We start from the raw sequence: 17,557 nt of genomic DNA, 5'->3' as shown, positions 1-17,557 counted from the left end.
ATGAACTGTCAGAATAGCTGACACCTGTCAGAAGAGCTAAAGCCAAAAACACAAGAAACAAGTGTTCGGCAAGATGTGGAGAAAAAACCTTTATGTACTTTTGGTGGAATGTAAATTGGTACAGCCACTGTGGAAAACACTGTAGACGTTCCTCATAAAATCAAAAGCAGAAATACCCCATATAACCCAGTAATTCTACCATTGTATATTTACCTACAGAGAAAAAACGCTAATTTAAATGACGTATGTATCCCTATGTTTACCACATTATTTACAATAGCCAAGATGTGGAAACAACCTGTCCATCAACAGATAAATGGATAAGGAAAACCTGGAGGGTATACACATGCACACATGCAAAGGAGTATTATACAGCCATAAAAAGGATTAGCCTATGCCATTTGAGACAACACAGATGGACCTACAGGGTATTATGCAAAGAGAAATATGTCAGCCTGAGGAAGAAATACTGTAGGATTCCACTCATAAGCAGAATCTTAAGATAAACAAAACAATGGGCACGTGGGTGGCTCAGCTGGTAAGCATCTGTCTTCAGCTCAGGTCATGATCTCCAGGTCCTAGGATCCAGCCCCATGTTCAGTGGGGAATCTATTTCTCCCTCTCCTTCCCCTCCCCTGCTCTAATAAATAGATAAAATCTTAAAAATAATAAAGATAAAAAATAGAGGTTCATGGGGTGCCTGGCCGGGTCAGTTGGTAGAACATGCAACTCTTGATCTCAAGAGTTGTGAGTTTATGCCCCATGCTGAGCATAAAGCTTCCATTTAAAAAACTTCAAAAAGATAAAAAAAAAAAAATAAAGTAGGGGTGGCGTAGGTGGCTCAGTCAGTTAAGCACCTAACTTTTTTTTTTTTTTAAGATTTTATTTATTTACTTGAGAGAAACACAGCGAGAGAGGGAACACAAGCAGAGGGAGTAGGAGAGGGAGAAGTAGGCTTCCCGCCAAGCACGGAGCCTGGACTCAAGACCTGAGCTGAAGGCAGCTGCTTAACGACTAGGCCACCCATGTGCCCCTAAGCATCTAACTCTTGATTTTGGCTCAGGTCATGGTCTCAAGGTTGTGAGACTGAGTCCTACATGGGGCTCCATGCTGGACATGGAACCTGCTTAAGATTATCTTTCTCTCTCTCCTTTTGCCTCTCTTCCTCGTGCATGTTCTTGTTCTACAAAAAAATAAACAAAAATAAAAAATAAAGGCTTAAAGCCAATGGTCTATCTAGGATTAAGGCTTCAAATGGGAAAAAGGATCTTTTCATTTTATTATGTGGTCTAATACAGCACAGTAGGGGTAGATGTTCCACAGAAGACCTGGTACAAAAATTCAGCAATACAGTGATTCTTTCCAAGAAACATGTGACAGGGCACCTGGGTGGCTTCAGTTAATTAAGCATCTGCCTTCAGTTCTGGTCCTGAACCTGGGATCCTGGGGTCCTGGGATCCAGCCCAGTTCAGGCTCCCTGCTAAGTGGGGAGTCTGCCTCTCCCTCTCACTATGATCCTCCCCTCTTCCTCATGCTCTCTCTCAAATACATAAATGAATCAAACCCTGAAAGAAAAAAAGAAAGCAAGAAAGAAACGAGGGAGGAAGGAAAGGAAGAAACGTGACAAAAACATGCTATTAATTATTTGGATTTTCAGGACTTCACTTCTATAGTCCTCTTCCTCAGAGACATTCCTTTTTGCCTACCCCATTTAGCCCACCCCCAAAGAATTCAAATCACACATTAATGTAGCGGACAGGAAATAAAATCTATATAAACTGAATCTGGGACAAATTATTTTTTCGTATCAGTTTTTAACACGAAAAATATAAACTAACCTGTTGTTGCACACTATACAAGGCCTGCTGAGGTTGTGAATATTGCTGGAAAAAAAGATTTTTCAAAGAAAAATATGTAGTCAGTTTTATTCATTCCCAAGAAGCAATATACATACATACAAATACATAAACAAAATCACACTATAAAGAAATTTTGTGGAACAAATAAAGTTCACCAAAATAAACCAAAATGATGATTCCTTATACTCAGGAATTAAGAACTGAATTTTATTCAAATAACTGAGGTATGATTACTGCCAGTTTTATGAATTTTATTGTCCAACTGTACCATTCTGTATGTCTTAGGCACATACAATTTTTATTACATGAAAAAACAATAAGCATAATAAAAATGCACAATTATTGGGGTGCCTGGGTGGAAAAGTTAGTTAAGTTTCTTGGTTTCAGCTCAGGTCATGATCTCAGGGACCCGGGATCCAGCCCCACCTTAGGCTCCATGGTCAGCACAGAGTTTGTTTGGGATTCTCCTTCTCCCTCTACCCCTCCACCAAGTGCATTTGTGTGCATGTGCAAGCACATGCTCGCTCTCTCAAATACATAAATCTAAAAACAAACAAACAAACAAAAAACCCCAACAGAACAAAACCCCACAATTATTAATTCTTTAAAATTATCTGGCTACTCAGATATGACGGATTACTATGCCACACACTGAAAACCAGGGAAGACTCACCTGTTGCAATGCAGCTGCTGCGGCTGCAGCTTGTTGCTGTAAGGCTGCAGTCTGAGTTAACTGATAGTTTGCTGGCGTTTGTGTGGTAAGTCCTGCTGCTGCTAATGCAGTTTGCTGGGTATAAATGGTAGGAGATGCTCCAAGGAGTGATGGTTGTTGAACACCCAATGCAGCTAAAATGAGATTAGAAAGGAAAAGGAAAAAAAAAAAGCATTATTCGGATCCTTTCTAGGAGTTTTCCGTAAGTGCTAAGTTATGAATTATGTTCTGCCATTGTCCAGTAAAAACCTAAAGCAAAATTCCAGTAATGCTTGTTAAATTTAATTGATTCAGGGCACCTGGGTGGCTCAGGTCATGATCCCAGGGTTGGGGATCAAGCCCGGCATTGGGTTCCCCACTCAGCGAGCGGGAAGCCTGCTTCTCCCTCCCCCACTCCCCTTGCTTGTGTTCCTTTTCTGGTTGTCTCTGTCAAATAAATAAAATCTTAAAAATAAATAAATAAATGTAATTGATTCAAGTGCCTCCCGAGATCCCAGTGGCTTTATACTAAATTTTTATATCATAATAGATACAAGACATTATTCTATAAAATTAAACTACATAATGAACACAACCAACCTTACCTAGACCAAGAGGCTAAACTACTCTCAAGAAGTATTTTTAGGAAAAGAGGAAAAAATAAACTGTACTATTATACTTCTCTTGAATTTACTGTTTTATCTCCAATAGATGAGAATCACATATTGAAGACAGTGTTAATGAAAGTGATCCACCCTAAAACTTTCCATTGGACAAAATTTTCATACACTTATTTTGCATTAAAGATTTAAATACTAGGAAACAGACCAAAGCAGCTTTTGTGGGTTTTTTTTTTAAGGTTTTATTTATTTCTGTGAGAGAAAGTGAGAAAGAGAGCATGAGCAAAGAAGGAGGGGCAGAGGGAGAGGGAGAAACAGATTCCCTGTTGAGCTGGAAGTTGGGCATGGGGGCTAAATCCTGGAACCTGGAGATCACGACCTGAGCCAAAGGCAAATGCTGAAACTGACTAAGCTACCCAGGCATCCTAACTTTTGTGTTTTAAAGCACAAAAAGTTTTTAATTTTAGTCCACTACTATACTGGACAATGAGACAAGATTAACCATAGTGACTTAAAACTGTAATTTGATTAAACCAAACTTAGAGGACTCAGAATGATAAATTAGGTACTTAATGTTTAATGTATGCTTAAAAAGCTCAAGAAACATGAGAAAGATTTTACTTGATGTTTTCATACAATTCCACTGAATGCAAAAAAGCAATCAACTAAAAACTGCAGTGTATGGGGCACTTGGGTGGCTCAGTTGTTAAGTGTTTGCCTTTGGCTCAGGTCATGATCTCCAGGTCCTGGGATCCAGGCCCATGTCAGGCTCCCAACTCAGAGGGAAGCCTGCTTTTCCCTCCCCCTGCTTGTGCTTTCTCTGCCTCTCTCTCTCTAATGAATAAATGAAATCTTTAAAATAAATAATAAATATAAAAAATAAATAAAATACATAAAAACTGCAGTGCAGCACTCCTGTTCTTAAAATTCTATCTCCTGATACAATGACTAGCTCCACAGGACATTAAAGTCGGAGAACAAATTAGAAAGGGCCCAAGGTTTAAAAAGCTGAGGGAACGGGGCACCTGGCTGGCTCAGCGGCTAGAGTATGCAACTCCTGATCACAGGGTCATGAGTTTAAGACCTACAATGGTCAAAGAGCTTACTTAAAAGCTTAGGAAACAGTGATTTAAGCACATATTTTTACTGCAGAATTTCTCAGAACCTTTAATATGCCAACTCAGCATTCTGAATCCCAAAAGATTGCCATAAAAGCAATATTTACACATGGAACACTTCCGTTTCCAAAGCATCTTGCTTGTATCTGAAAACAACCTCAAAAAATGCTGCTCTATAATTATTAGTTAACAACCTTATAAAAATAACAATATTTTGCTTTGTAAGAACAGAACAGAGAACGTTAATGAATTAACTGAAGCACCTAGTCTAGAATATCCCAGAAAATCTTTAGAAGTACAAGGTTCATAATCAGTTGTTTAAAAGTTCAGACTAGGGGGCGCCTGGGTGGCTCAGTGGGTTAAGCCTCTGCCTTCAGCTCAGGTCATGACCTCAGGGTCCTGGGACAGAGCTCCCACTGGGCTCTCTGCTCAGCAGGGAGCCTGCTTCTCTCTCTACCTGCCTCTCTGCCTACTCGTGATCTCTCTCTCTCTGTGTCAAATAAATTAAAAAATAAAGTTCAGACTAATCTTATTTACTTATTTATTTTTAAAGATTTTATTTATTTAACAGGGAGAGAGATCACAAGTAGACAGAGAGAAGGGCTTCACAAGTAGAACAGAGAGCCCAATGCAAGGTTTGATCCCAGGACCTTGAGATCATGACCTGAGCCGAAGGCAGAGGCTTGACCCACTGAGCCACCCAGGTACCCCCAGACTAATTTTATTCAAAAATAAAACAAACGAACAACAAAATAAAGCAAAAACAAAAATCCCAGAAAGTATGTTTGTAGTTCTTGTAAATTACAAATTACTCTTTGCAAAAAATACTGATTGTTTTAAAATTAAAAAAGGAGGGGTGAGGAAAGGCAGAGTCTAAGGCAGGCAAAAATTTCTAAATGGTGTACGTCCTTACCACATTCATCTTTTCTTATTTTTAAGGAAAGTCAGATATCACAAATGGCAGAAAGAGGAAACCAGGACTAGCTTAATGAATTTAAATAGAAGTAGAGACTATCTTAATACCAGCACAAGTTCAAAATGAGGTTAACTACAATGAGAATTAAGGAGAAGGTACTGAAATCTAGGACAGAGGTTCTAATCAATGGATCCTGTTAACCTTTTAAAATTAAAAGCAAAACTACGATGAGAGAAAGTTCAAAGCTTTCATTAGTTTTCAACAGGATTACAGACCAAAAAGGTTAAGAAGCACTGTTTTAGAACAACAGAAGCAAAATACGCACTGAACACAAAATAAAGATCACAGGAAAAAATAGTACTTTAAATTCTAAGATTGGCATGATATACATTTGACAGAGTAACATCTGTGACTCACGTATCATAACCCAACTCCTTCACCCACCTGAGCTCTGACCTCAGATCTGCTGTTTCATTCTGTTGGTACCAATTTCCAGAAAGTAACACAAACTCTTTTCTCCTATTACTTTTTTAGGTGTTCTGAATCCTGGCATCATACAGCAAGCAGTCTAGCATTAAGCAGATAGGATGATAGACACATCTGTCTTCTACTGTTAACAGCATGATAAATTAGAAACTACAACAAAATTACAGGTGACCTGTAAACAACGTGGGAGTTAAAGGTTCTTGGCCTCCATACACAGATGAAAATCCACATATAGTTTCTGAATCCCCCCAAATTAACTACCAATAGCGTAGGATCTTGGAATAAAATATTCCTAATGAAATTAAGTACCAATTAGTTGATTTGTTGATGGCATTCTTCTTCTAGGACCACCATACAGTGTTCTATCTACGTAAGCCATTCATACACAGGGAAGAAAATACAGACACAAGGCTTTAAGACAATACTGATGTCTTGATGATAAAAAAATACAGCAGCAGGGCCATCTAGGTGGGTCAGTCAACAGAGCCACCAGCCAGAGAAGTCAGAACATCCGACTCCTGACTTCACCTCAGGTTGTGGGATTGACCCCCCACTGCGTGGTGCAGAGTCCTGCTTGAGATTTTCTCTCCCTCTCCCTTCTCTTGCTCCTCCCTGTGCTCTCTCTCTGAAATAAAATCTTTTTTTTTTTTTTAAGATTTTATTTATTTGACAGAGAGAGATCACAAGTAGGAAGAGAGGCAGGCAGAGAGAGGGAGAAGGGGAAGCAGGCTCCCCACTGAGCAGAGAACCTGATGTGGGGCTCGATCCCAGGACCCTGACATCATGACCTGAGCCAAAGACAGAGGCTCAACTCACTGAGCCACTCAGGCGCCCCTAAAATAAAATCTTAAGGAAAAAAAAAAAGGAATATGGGGTGCCTGTCTGGCGTAGTCAGTACAGCTTGCAACTCTCAATCTCAGGGACATGAGTTTAAGCCCCACGTTGAGTGTAGAGCTTATAGGGAAAAAAAGAAAGAAAGAAACATTCCATTCACATGAATTAGCAGTTAGTGACTGGATCAATACATAGTCATAGGTTTGTCATTTATATATTTTCTAATTACCATTTCTCCCCAAATTTTGCATTGTAGAATTACCATTCAAAGATTTTGGAAGAAAACTGAAAACAGTATAGTGAAACACTAAAATGAGTAGAAGGAAAACTACAGTAGAAAAGATAAAGTATAAAGCTCAGTTCTCTTTTATATTAAAAGTTAATTCAGGGGGTGCCTGGTTGGCTCTGTTGGAGAAGCATGTGACTCTTGATCTTGGCACCACGATTTTGAGCCCCACATTTATCTTGAAATGAATAAATTTAAAGCAAAAAACCTCAGAACTGATGTAAACTACCCTATTTCAGAACATGTATTAATAGCCTCTATATGCCACTGAAAATTTAGGTGCTGTATCATATTTTATCATAAGACTTTTGTTAAAAAAAAAAAAAAAAGATCAAAACAAAAAAAATTTTTTTATGAAGTATTACCTAAACATGTGGCTTACTCAGTGTTCAATTGCAAGTTTTCATTCTTGGACATTGAAAATGAAATTAAACATTAATGTTTCTGTAAATCAGACAAAGTGACATTCAATTTTTAAAACTAGCCTTTGGATTTAGAAGGGAAAATAAAGTATCTCTAGATCCTGGGTGGCTCAGTTAAGTGTCTGACTCTTGGTTTTGGCTCAGGTCATGATTTGGCTTAGGGCTCTGCCCTCAGCACGGAGTCTGCTTGCCCCTCCCCCACCACACATATAAGCTTACATCCCCTCTACGCTAAAAGAAAAATCTTACAAAAATTTTTTTTTTTAATTTTAAGTAGCTTCACACCCAGTGTGGAGCCCAACGTGGGGCTTGAACTCATGACCCTGAGATCAAGACCTGGGCCGAGGTCAAGTCCCATGCTTAACTGACTGAGCCACTCAGGTGCCCCAAATAAATAGAATCTTTAAAAACAAACTACAAACAAAAAACTACTAACAGGGATGCCTGGGTGGCTCAGTCAGTTAAATATGACTGTCACTGCCCTCAGCTCAGGTCATGATCCTGGGGTTCTGGGACTGAGTCCCAAGCATCTGGCTCCTTGATCAGTGGGGAGCCAGCTTCTCCCTCTGCCTGCTCTGCATGCCGCCCCAACTTCTTGTGCTCTGACAAATAAATAAATAAAAATCTTAAACAAAAAACAAAAAACAAAAAACACTACTAACAGCCAGACGTTGAGTGGAAGCCAACTGTTGGGCACCTGGGTGACTCAGTAGTTAAGCCTCTGCTTCGGCTCAGGTCGTGATCCTGGGATCCAGGGATCAAGTCCCACATGGCTCCCTGATCAGTAGGGAGCCTGTTTCTCCCTCTCCCGCTCGCCCTGCTTGAGTTCCCTCTCTGGGTGTCTGTCAAATAAATAAATAAAATCTAAAAAATAAAATTCTTATTTTAGGGACACCTGGGTGGCAGAGATGGATGGTTCAGCATCTGCCTTCTGCTGGGGTCGTGATCTCAGGTCCTGGGATCGAGCCCCCCATAGGGCTCCCTGCTCATCAGGGAATGTTTCTCCCTCCCCCTCTGCTGTCCCCCCTGCTTGTGCTCTCGCTTTCTCTCAAATAAATAAAAATAAATAAAATAAATCATTCGTATTTTAGACTTTACTGTCAATAAAGTGTATTTCGTTATTAATACTCCTTTTTTGTGGTTATCTGAGAAACTATCCTTGAGTATTTGTGAATTATAATCAATATTCTGTAAGATCATCCTGTAATTTGCATATCATAAAAGTATCAATCCCTGATTTAATCTTTCCACCTAAGTGGCCAAACACCTGTCGAATGGAGGTCTTTTCCAATTATCCACAACAAAATTGTTCACATATCTATACCTAATTCACCATGATTGCTGAAGGTCTTGTGACCCTTCTAAAAGAGATATGCTTACCACTGTGTATCAATACTTCCAGAGACAAACCTATGAAATGACCCCTAGATGACCACAGGCTACCAGGTAAACAAGTAAACTTAAGGACTAATTTACCTTTAATCTTTTTAATAAGACTTTATTTATTTGACAGAGAGAGACAGCAAGAGAGGGAACACAGGCAGGGGAGTGGGAAAGGGAGAAGCAGGCTCCCCACTGAGGAGACAGCCCAATGCGGGGCTCCATCCCAGGACCCTGGGATCATGACCTGAGCTGAAGGGAGATGCTTAACGACTGAGCCACCCAGGCGCCCCGAAGTTTTTTTAAACGTTTAAGGACAAATGTAAATTATATATCATTTTCTAGAATGTCAAATCAGTTTCATATGACTGAAACACACTCGTGTTATGACATACTAGCAGTTTTTACTGATTACCAACCAGTGAACACACCATTAAAACACAGAAGAGAAAAGAAAAAAAAACAACACAAAAGAGAAGCCTGTCCCTTTTCTGCTGTCCCTTTATCTTATCAAACTCACTGTTAAATTTAAAAATCCTTATTACCTTTAATCTTTATTAAGATGAGTCATCCTGAAATAAAGTCCAAAACCTCAAAGCTGCATGCTCAAGTTAGGACAGGGAGAAAAAAAAAAAAGAAAAGTTAGGATAGAAAGATGGGGCACTCAGTACTCCTGGCTTCCTAGTTTTGTTTTGGTTTTAAGATTTTATTTATTTGAGACAGAGAAAGAGAACACAAGCAGGGGAATGGCAGAGGGATAAAAGGCTCCCTATCGCTAAACAGGGAACCCAATGCAGGGCTCCATCTTAAGACCCTGGGATCATGACCTGAGCTGAAGGCAGGTGCTTAGGTGGGCCTGTAACTGAGCAACCCAGGTGCCCCTGTAGTTTGATGTTAATGCAGCTATCACTGGATAAGAGTACAAGTAAGGCATACTTACTTGAGGGGGAAAAGTATGCATTAACAATGAGCCTTAAAAGATTTTATGTGTAGGGGTGCCTGGGTAGCTCAGTGGGTTAAGCCTCTGCCTTTGGCTCAGGTCATTATCTCCAGGTCCCAGGATCGAGCCCCATGTCAGGCTCTCTGCTCAGCATGGAGCCTGCTTCCTCCTCTCTCTCTGCCTGCCTCTCTGCCTACCTGTGATATCTCTCTGTGACAAATAAATAAAATCTTAAAAAAAAAATTTTTTATGGGTATTTTTTTTACTCTTAGAAAAATGTTTTGCTACTACTAGCATAAGCAGTGTTTAAACAGGCTTAAACCAATACTAGGAGCAATCTTTTCCTACTAAATGAGTTGTAAATAATCAAGTCCATTAAAGCGTAACTAATATAAGTTAAGTATACATAGCATATCAGCTATTATTTGTTTGAAAAAGACCATGAATTCTGGAATTTAACAATCTGAGCTGCTGATTCAAGAGGTTGTGGTTTTAAGTGACGACAACTGGGCCAGAACAAAGAGGCAGGAAAAATGGAATCATATTTAAAACAACTGTATTGGGGCCCCTGGGTGACTCGGTGGGTTAAAGCCTCTGCCTTCAGCTCAGGTCATGATCTCAGGGTCCTGGGATCGAGTCCCACGTTAGATCTCTACTCAGCGGGGAGCCTGCTTCCTCCACTCTCTCTGCCTGCCTCTCTGCCTACTTGTGGTCTCTGTCTGTCAAATAAATAAAAATCTTTAAAAATAAAAAAATAAAAAATAAATAAATAAAACTGTATCGGCATTAGCTTCAGTTGCCTGTTGAAAAGCACATTATAACTATAGTTTTAACTCCTGAAGTAGGTCATGCTTCTCTATGACCAGAATGCAGTCATTTTACAAATGGTCCAAAAGAAATAGGGGAGAATATACTAATTCATTCCCCACATTTCAATATTATTATGATTACATACAGATACAAATGCAAATGTTTTCAGTCAAATCTACAAACTATTATAATTAATCAAAGAGTTAAAGATTCGATCGGTGGGGCACCTGGGTGGCTAAAGAGTGGAACATGCTGAGCCTGGGTGGCTCAGTTGGTTAAGCAACTGCCTTCCGCTCAGGTTATGACCCCTGAGTCCTGGGATCAAGTCCCGCATCAGGCTCCCAGCTCCATGGAGAGTCTGCTTCTCCCTCTGACCTTCTCCTGGCTCATGCTCTCTCTCACTGTTTCTCTCTCTCTCAAATAAATAAAATCTTTAAAAAAAAAAAAAAAAAAAAAAGGGGCACTTGGGTGGCTCAGTGGGTTAAAGCCTCTGCCTTCAGCTCAGATCATGATCTCAGGGTCCTGGGATCGAGCCCCACATCAGGCTCTCTGCTCAGCATGGAGCCAGCTTCCTCCTCTCTCTCTGCCTGCCTCTCTGCCTACTTGTGATCTGTCAAATAAATAAATAAAATCTTTAAAAAAAAAAAAAAGTGAAACATGCAACTCTTGATCTTGGGTTCATGAGTTCAAGTACATAAAACAGAAATAAATTTTATTAATTTTTATTTTTATTATTCGAGCAGATTTATTCATTTGACAGAGAGCACAAGCAGGGGGAGTGGCAGGCAGAGGGAGAGGAAGAAGCAGGCTCCCTGCAGAGCAGAGGATGCCCAATGTGGGACTTGATCCCAGGACCACAGGATCATGACCTGAGCTGAAGGCAGTTGCTTAACCAAATGAGCCAACCAGGTGCCCAAAAATAAAAATAAATTTTTAAAAGTATCTCAGGGGGTACCTGGTGGCTCAGTCAGTTAAATGTCTGACTCTTGATTTCAGCTCAAATCATGATCTCAGGGTCATTGTATCGAGCCCAGGTTGGGCTCCATGCACAGTAGAGAATATGCTTGTCTCTCTCCACCTGCTCCTCCCCAACTCACATGTACACTCCAAAAGAATTAAAAACTTTTATTTTTTTAAGGATTTTGAGAAAGTGAGCGATGAGAGAGAAAGAGACAGAACAAGCAGGGGGAGGGACAAAGTGAGAGGGAGAAGAAGACTTCCTGAAAGGGAGCCCAACAGGGGGCCCAATCCCAGGACCTAGGGACCATGACCTGAGCCAAAGGCAGATGCCTAACCGACTTAACCCTCCAGACACCCAATAAATAAAATCTTAAAAAAAAAAAAAGGAAAGAAAATGAAATCTCATAAAGATTCAATCAGTGGTTCACCAGTTATCTCTCTCAATCTCCTTATACACAGGAAACTGTTAAACTTTCAAACCTAAAAGTTCTAGAAACAAATATGACTGTCACTGAATATATATCACAGCACTTCAGCTAGGGGATGGAAAAAATAGGGAAATAATAAGAACTATTTCAGTGTAGGAGAAATGTTATATAGGGCTGGAAAGATGGAACATCATAAATACCATCCCAAGGAGTTTGAAATGAATTCTAAAATCCTTGAAGATATTTTTTGTAGATAAGTAAAAATAATGGAAGATACAATGAACCTTAATTCTGATGATCTAACATTAACTCTCCTGTGACCGTCTGAAAAATCTAAACAACTTTCACCTTTCTAGGCCTCAAATTCCTAATCTGATAAAGTTGTTGAGATAGAATCTAGGACACGTCCCATCCTGCTTTGAAAAATAGTTTGACTTGGACAGAAATTAGGAGGGGCTCCTGACTGGCTTTGTCGGTAGAGCATATGACTCTCGATCTCAGGGGCATGAGTTTGAGCTCCTTATAGGGTGTGGCGCCTACTTGGAGAAAAAAAAAAGAAAGAAAGAAATCATACTTTAGTTGTATCACATCTGACAGATACACTGAAACTGAAAGAGAAATAAGAAGTAGCATATCTAGTATGTAAGAGAAGAAAGCAAATAAAAGCAATTAGAACTAAAGAAGAGGGGCGTCTGGGTGGCTCAGTGGGTTAAGCCGCTGCCTTCAGCCTGGGTCATGATCCCAGGGTCCTGGGATCCAGCGTCAGGCTCTCTGCTCTGCAGGGAGCCTGCTTCCTCCTCCTCCTCCTCCTCTCTCTCTCTCTCTGCCTCTCTGCCCACTTGTGATCTCTGTCAAATAAATAAAATCTTGAAAAAAATTAAAAAAAAAAAATCAGTCATCTATGTGAATGTAGTGAAATCTAGATCACTTTAGCTGAGAATTTCCAAGGTCAGTACAAATGCAAAATATCCTTGCCAGAAAATGGAAGAGCAAAGACTTTAACTGAACAAAACCGTGTTATGTTATATACAAAAAGAGTAGTATTTTCGTACTGTTCTCAGGAGAAAAAGGGTCAGAAATATAGGCAGAGAGATCAAAATACTTAATTCAAGTTGAATTACTCAGTTAACCTTTTTCTGTTCCATGATTATTTATGACAGTAGCCTCTGACAGTAATATGTCTGGAATAGTTCAAAGGGTGCATTTTTTTTTTTTTTTAATAGAATAAAAAACCAGCATCTTGGGGCACCTGGGTGGCTCAGTTGGTTGGACGACTGCCTTCGGCTCAGGTCATGATCCTGGAGTCTCGGGATCGAGTCCCACATCGGGCTCCCAGCATCATGGGGAGTCTGCTTCTCCCTCTGACCTTCTCATCGCTCATGTTCTCTCTCACTGTCTCTCTCTCAAATAAATAAAATCTTTAAAAAAAAAAAAAAAAAAAACCAGCATCTACACTATTGCCCCGATGAAGTCCTTATATGTCCTTCACTGAAATTTTTTCTCAAATTGTACTTGAAGCTACTAGGAGAAAACCTGAGGTACTATAATTAGGTTAGAATGTTCTCTATTTCACAGGCACCTAGTTGGTTCACCTAGTTGGAGCAGGTGATTCCTGATCTCAGGGTTGCAAGTTCAAGCCCCATGTTGGTTGTAAAGATTACCTGGGGGGGGAGGGGGATTCTCCATTTAGATGAGATGTAAATAAAACTCATTTTAATTGCCTCAGGATTGAAAATTTAACTTTTACAGAAATTTGTGTGGCTCTGAAAATCAGCTAATAAGATGAGATGATTAGACACAAATAAGGCTTTAAAATGAGTAAGAAAAGAGCAAGCTTTAGGAAACAGCCTGAAATAGAGCACCTGGAAAATAAACATTTTAATAAAAACAGTATCACTAGAGAGTTCTCTTTAGAACCTTCTCCAGGATTTTTACAGGAAAGCTAAGAGAGACATATGCTAACAGAACACTTGGCCTACTTACTGAAGTTATGATGAATCAATAAAATTTGACTTGGAAAAACTGATTAACAGCAAGGTCTAAGAAAACCCATAAAAATTTCCTACAGCACAAATAAAAGCTCTGTTTACACAAATCCCACTATTTATGTTTGGACTCTTGCCAAAAAGGGAGATCTATATTTACTACTGACTTTGTGTTTGATAATTTTCATGAACATCTGGTGTCTTCTCTGTTCAATCTTAAAATAAAAACAAAAAAAGTATAATGTGAATTTAAGTAATTACAATAAATTTTTTAAGATATTTTATCTATTTATTTGAGAGGCAGAGATAGCAAAAGCGACCATGAGTGGGGAGGAGAAGAAGCAGGCTCCCTGCTGAACAGAAAGCCCTACAAGGGCTCTATTCCAGGACCCTGAGATCATTCAGCAGTCACCCAACCAACTGAGCCTGCCAGGCACCCCACAATACAAATGTTAAGAGCGACAGATAATAGGATTCCCCCTGAAGAGCTATTTAACTGGAACAATACAGAAATCAACTTAAAACAAATTACAGAGATGCCTGGGTGGCTCAGTCCCTTAACCATCTGCTTTTGGCTCAGGTCATGATCCCAGGGTTCTGGGATGGAGCCCCACATCAGGTTCATCAGGCTCCCTGCTCAGTAGGGAGCCTGCTTCCCCCCACCCTTGCTCCTACTCTCCTGCTCTATCAAATAAATAAATGAAATCCTTCAAAAACAAATGTCACCCGGAATATTATGTTCCTGACCTTGTTTTAAATAAACAAAGCAAATTATATGTTGAAAAAGCCAGGTAAAACATGTTTAGTAGACCAAAATACAAGTCATAGAACTTGCTTCTGGACATAAGCTAACTGTTGACAATTCCCATTTCAAAACTAAGTCAAGGGGCGCCTGGGTGGCTCAGTCAGTTAAGTGTCTGCCTTTGGCTCAGGTTATGATCCCACTTCCTGGGATAGAGCACTGCATCAGGCTCCCTGCCCAGCAGGGAGTCTGCATCTCCCCCTGCCTCTTCCTCTCTCTCTCATGAATAAATAAATAAATAAAATCTTTTAAAAAAAAAAACAAACTACGTCAACACCAGAGTCCCCATTATTTAACATAAAGTACCACCTGGATCTGAATTAAATATAATCTATAACTATTATTTCATAATCTCGTTGCCTGCAGAACTGCCCATTTAAACCCGCAAATGAAAAGTAACAAAAAAAAAAACCTCCGAAGCATCCATTTAAGAAGAACGGTCCCCTACTTAACAAGATAATCATGTCCACCAAATTTTATAACACCCAGTCAGAAGGTCATAGGGTCTCTTTAACTGACCCTGAATTACTAAAATAGACATTTTAAGTAAAAGGCAGTAAAGAACCAGTATTAGAGATGTCATAAATAAAACATATACTCAAATTAACAGAAAAAGCTGCAACTTTTCGGGGTACCCAAAGAAACTGAAATTCATACTGTAGAATCCTTGGGATACTTCTCTAAGATTCAAACCTTAAATCAAACGGTTAAAAAAAAAAAAACCTTCTTAAAGCAAACAGAAGCAGCTTATTGATACATTTGCAATGACATTATCTGTTGACCTTATTTTGAAAATGTAAATATTCATTTGCTCTTTTATACCTATTTATCTTTCTCCTTTGCTTGATCAATTCTTTAGAACTGGGTTTGCCACTTTAAACTCTAACAACGGAAAACCAGTCATATATAATTTTTCATAAAATGTAAAATTTTAATACATTTATTTTTCAGTATAGAATGTGCATACTGACATCTTAACATGCCAAATGACAACCTCTAATCAATGAGTAGCTGCTAACCTATTTAAATCAAAGTTAATCAATATGTTTGAAAAACTATATAAAACTATCCAAACTGCTGTGTAAAACATATTTGTGCTAGTTGATCCATCAATTTTTTAAAAGCTTCACAAATAAAAGATACATCATTTAGGAACATTTTACAATATCACACACAGCCTAATTCACGTCCTCCCCCAACCCCAAAGTTTACAGTACATGTGTTCAGTGGCCTGACCTGGCTGAGATACCGCAGTGGCTGTAAATTGAGTAGCCCATGGCGGATTCTTCTGTCCTCCAAACTGAGCCATGATGAAAGAGGGAAAAAAACCTTCACTTGTTTGTCTTCTATAGCAGCAATCTACTAAGAAAAATAATCCACATTTTAAAGTTCAAACTATAAATATCATGAAAGTGTTATTAAAGAAAAGTTTGTCAAGGAAATCTTCCTAAATTCTAGTATAAATAATGAGGTACATATAAACGTCCAATATGCAGCAAAAAAATTCTACATCAAGCAGCTCACTAAAAGCCCCAAATTTCAATACATTAGGGGTAGACTCACAAGAAAGGCACTTCTTTCCGTGACTACAAACTGTCACATTTTAACAGAAAACCCATGTGCTGTTATCTACCCAGTTCTTAGTAAGTACAGTTTCAGGTTCAAAGAAAATAGAGCCTGTGTGTTTCTTTCAGCAATCAGTTGGGGACTGAAAGTGGTGGAACCAATTACGGAAATTGGGACGATACACTGAGTAAGTATTTAAGACTATCATTTAAATAACGAACATCTTACTTTCTCGGGTTGGGAAGGGGCCGAGGAGCTCCTTTTCCTTCTCCCCTCCCTCGAGGGGAAAAACGGTTGAAAATAACGGATGTCCCGTAAAGAACAATCGCTAAGACCCCCTCCCCCCAAAATCAAGCCAGGAAAGGATCTAAGCCCGCGCACCCTCTCCCTCCCCCCGCGACTCGGAGGGGCCAGAGCTCGGCCATCCATCTTCTTCCAGCCCCAGCTCCTCGCGGGACGCAGACCAGAGAAGGCGGAATCCTCCGTCTCACGAGACTGGGCGAAGCGCCAAGAGAGGACTACTGAAAGCCCTGGTCCCCTTAACCTCCAGGCCGGGCAAAGAGCCTCTATCCCCCAAAACCCGCGCCGCCGCCAGCCACCCGACGCCCTGGGCCGGAGGCCGGGAAGCTAAAGCTTAGCGACTCCGAAGTGAGGGATGGCGCTCGGCAGTGCCTCTAGAACCGCCAAGCCGAGGCTGAGGGGCGCTGGGTGTACCTGAAGAACCCGGGAGTGGGGAGGGGGGCCGAAAAAACGAGGCGGTGGGGGAGGGGCTGCCGCGCGGGGCCTGCTCCGACCCGCACAAAAGGGACCATAGCCCTCCCGCCCCAGTCCCACGAGAGCCCCACCGTCGCCGACCTACGGACGCCGTGCTACCAAAACGGTCGCTCCTGGCCCTTCAGCAGATCCGATAGGATATTAGGACTCCGGCTCCGCCGCCTGCTGCTCCAACCGCGAAGACCAGACCTTCACCTGAATCGGGTCCCGGCTAACACCGAAGCCATTTCAAACCCGTCAGAGTTAAGCGCATGCGCCAACTTCCCTCTCTTCCTCCACGCCTCTCCCCTCCTCCGCATCTCTGCGAGGAGCGGCGCTTACGGGTTTACGTTCTACGTGCGCGCACCCCAGCTAGCCTTCCATACGCTCTCTACGCTCACTAAGCCGCCGGCGCTAGAGCGCGCTTTAGAAGGGTTACCTGGGCTTCCCATAACAATGAACCGCCAGTGTCTCTGCGCCAGCTCTGAAGAAAAGATTTTTCAGAGGGTGGGCAGGGAAGAATTGTAGGTCACGTGATCGGACCAGCCCGCCGCCATTTTGTGTTTTTTCGCCTTTTCTGTGTTTTTTCCTAGTTCAAGTACTTAGAAGTATACCGGGTACCATCTTCCTAAGTTTTTTTTTTTAATTGAGATAAAATTCACGTATCATATAATTCACTGTTTTAAATATTTTGTACAGTT

General features: G+C 40.6%; 1 protein-coding gene across 3 annotated transcripts in view; it reads right to left on the bottom strand.

The window, feature by feature from the left end:
- The window catches only part of CCAR1 (cell division cycle and apoptosis regulator 1), a 65,930-nt gene extending 48,751 nt beyond the window's left edge, over positions 1–17,179 (bottom strand). The window contains exons 1-5 of one of the 3 annotated variants that reach the window (XM_032312234.1): positions 16,332–16,614; positions 15,774–15,896; positions 13,899–13,950; positions 2,533–2,705; positions 1,839–1,883 (exon numbers count right to left, since the gene is read on the bottom strand). In XM_032312234.1, the coding sequence (XP_032168125.1) occupies positions 1,839–1,883; positions 2,533–2,705; positions 13,899–13,950; positions 15,774–15,896; positions 16,332–16,532 (594 nt within the window). In that variant the 5' untranslated portion in view covers positions 16,533–16,614. Of the gene's footprint in view, positions 1–1,838; positions 1,884–2,532; positions 2,706–13,898; positions 13,951–15,773; positions 15,897–16,331; positions 16,615–16,948 lie in introns of those variants that run through there. The other 2 variants (XM_032312237.1, XM_032312235.1) reach the window with 2 other exon arrangements.
- Positions 17,180–17,557: the final 378 nt, after the last annotated feature.

The sequence above is a fragment of the Mustela erminea genome, chromosome 14 (assembly GCF_009829155.1).
Source record: "Mustela erminea isolate mMusErm1 chromosome 14, mMusErm1.Pri, whole genome shotgun sequence".
Classification (NCBI taxonomy): Eukaryota; Metazoa; Chordata; class Mammalia; order Carnivora; family Mustelidae; genus Mustela; species Mustela erminea.
Note: the sequence above shows the minus strand (reverse complement) of the source record. Positions and strands in the feature narration are given on the sequence as shown.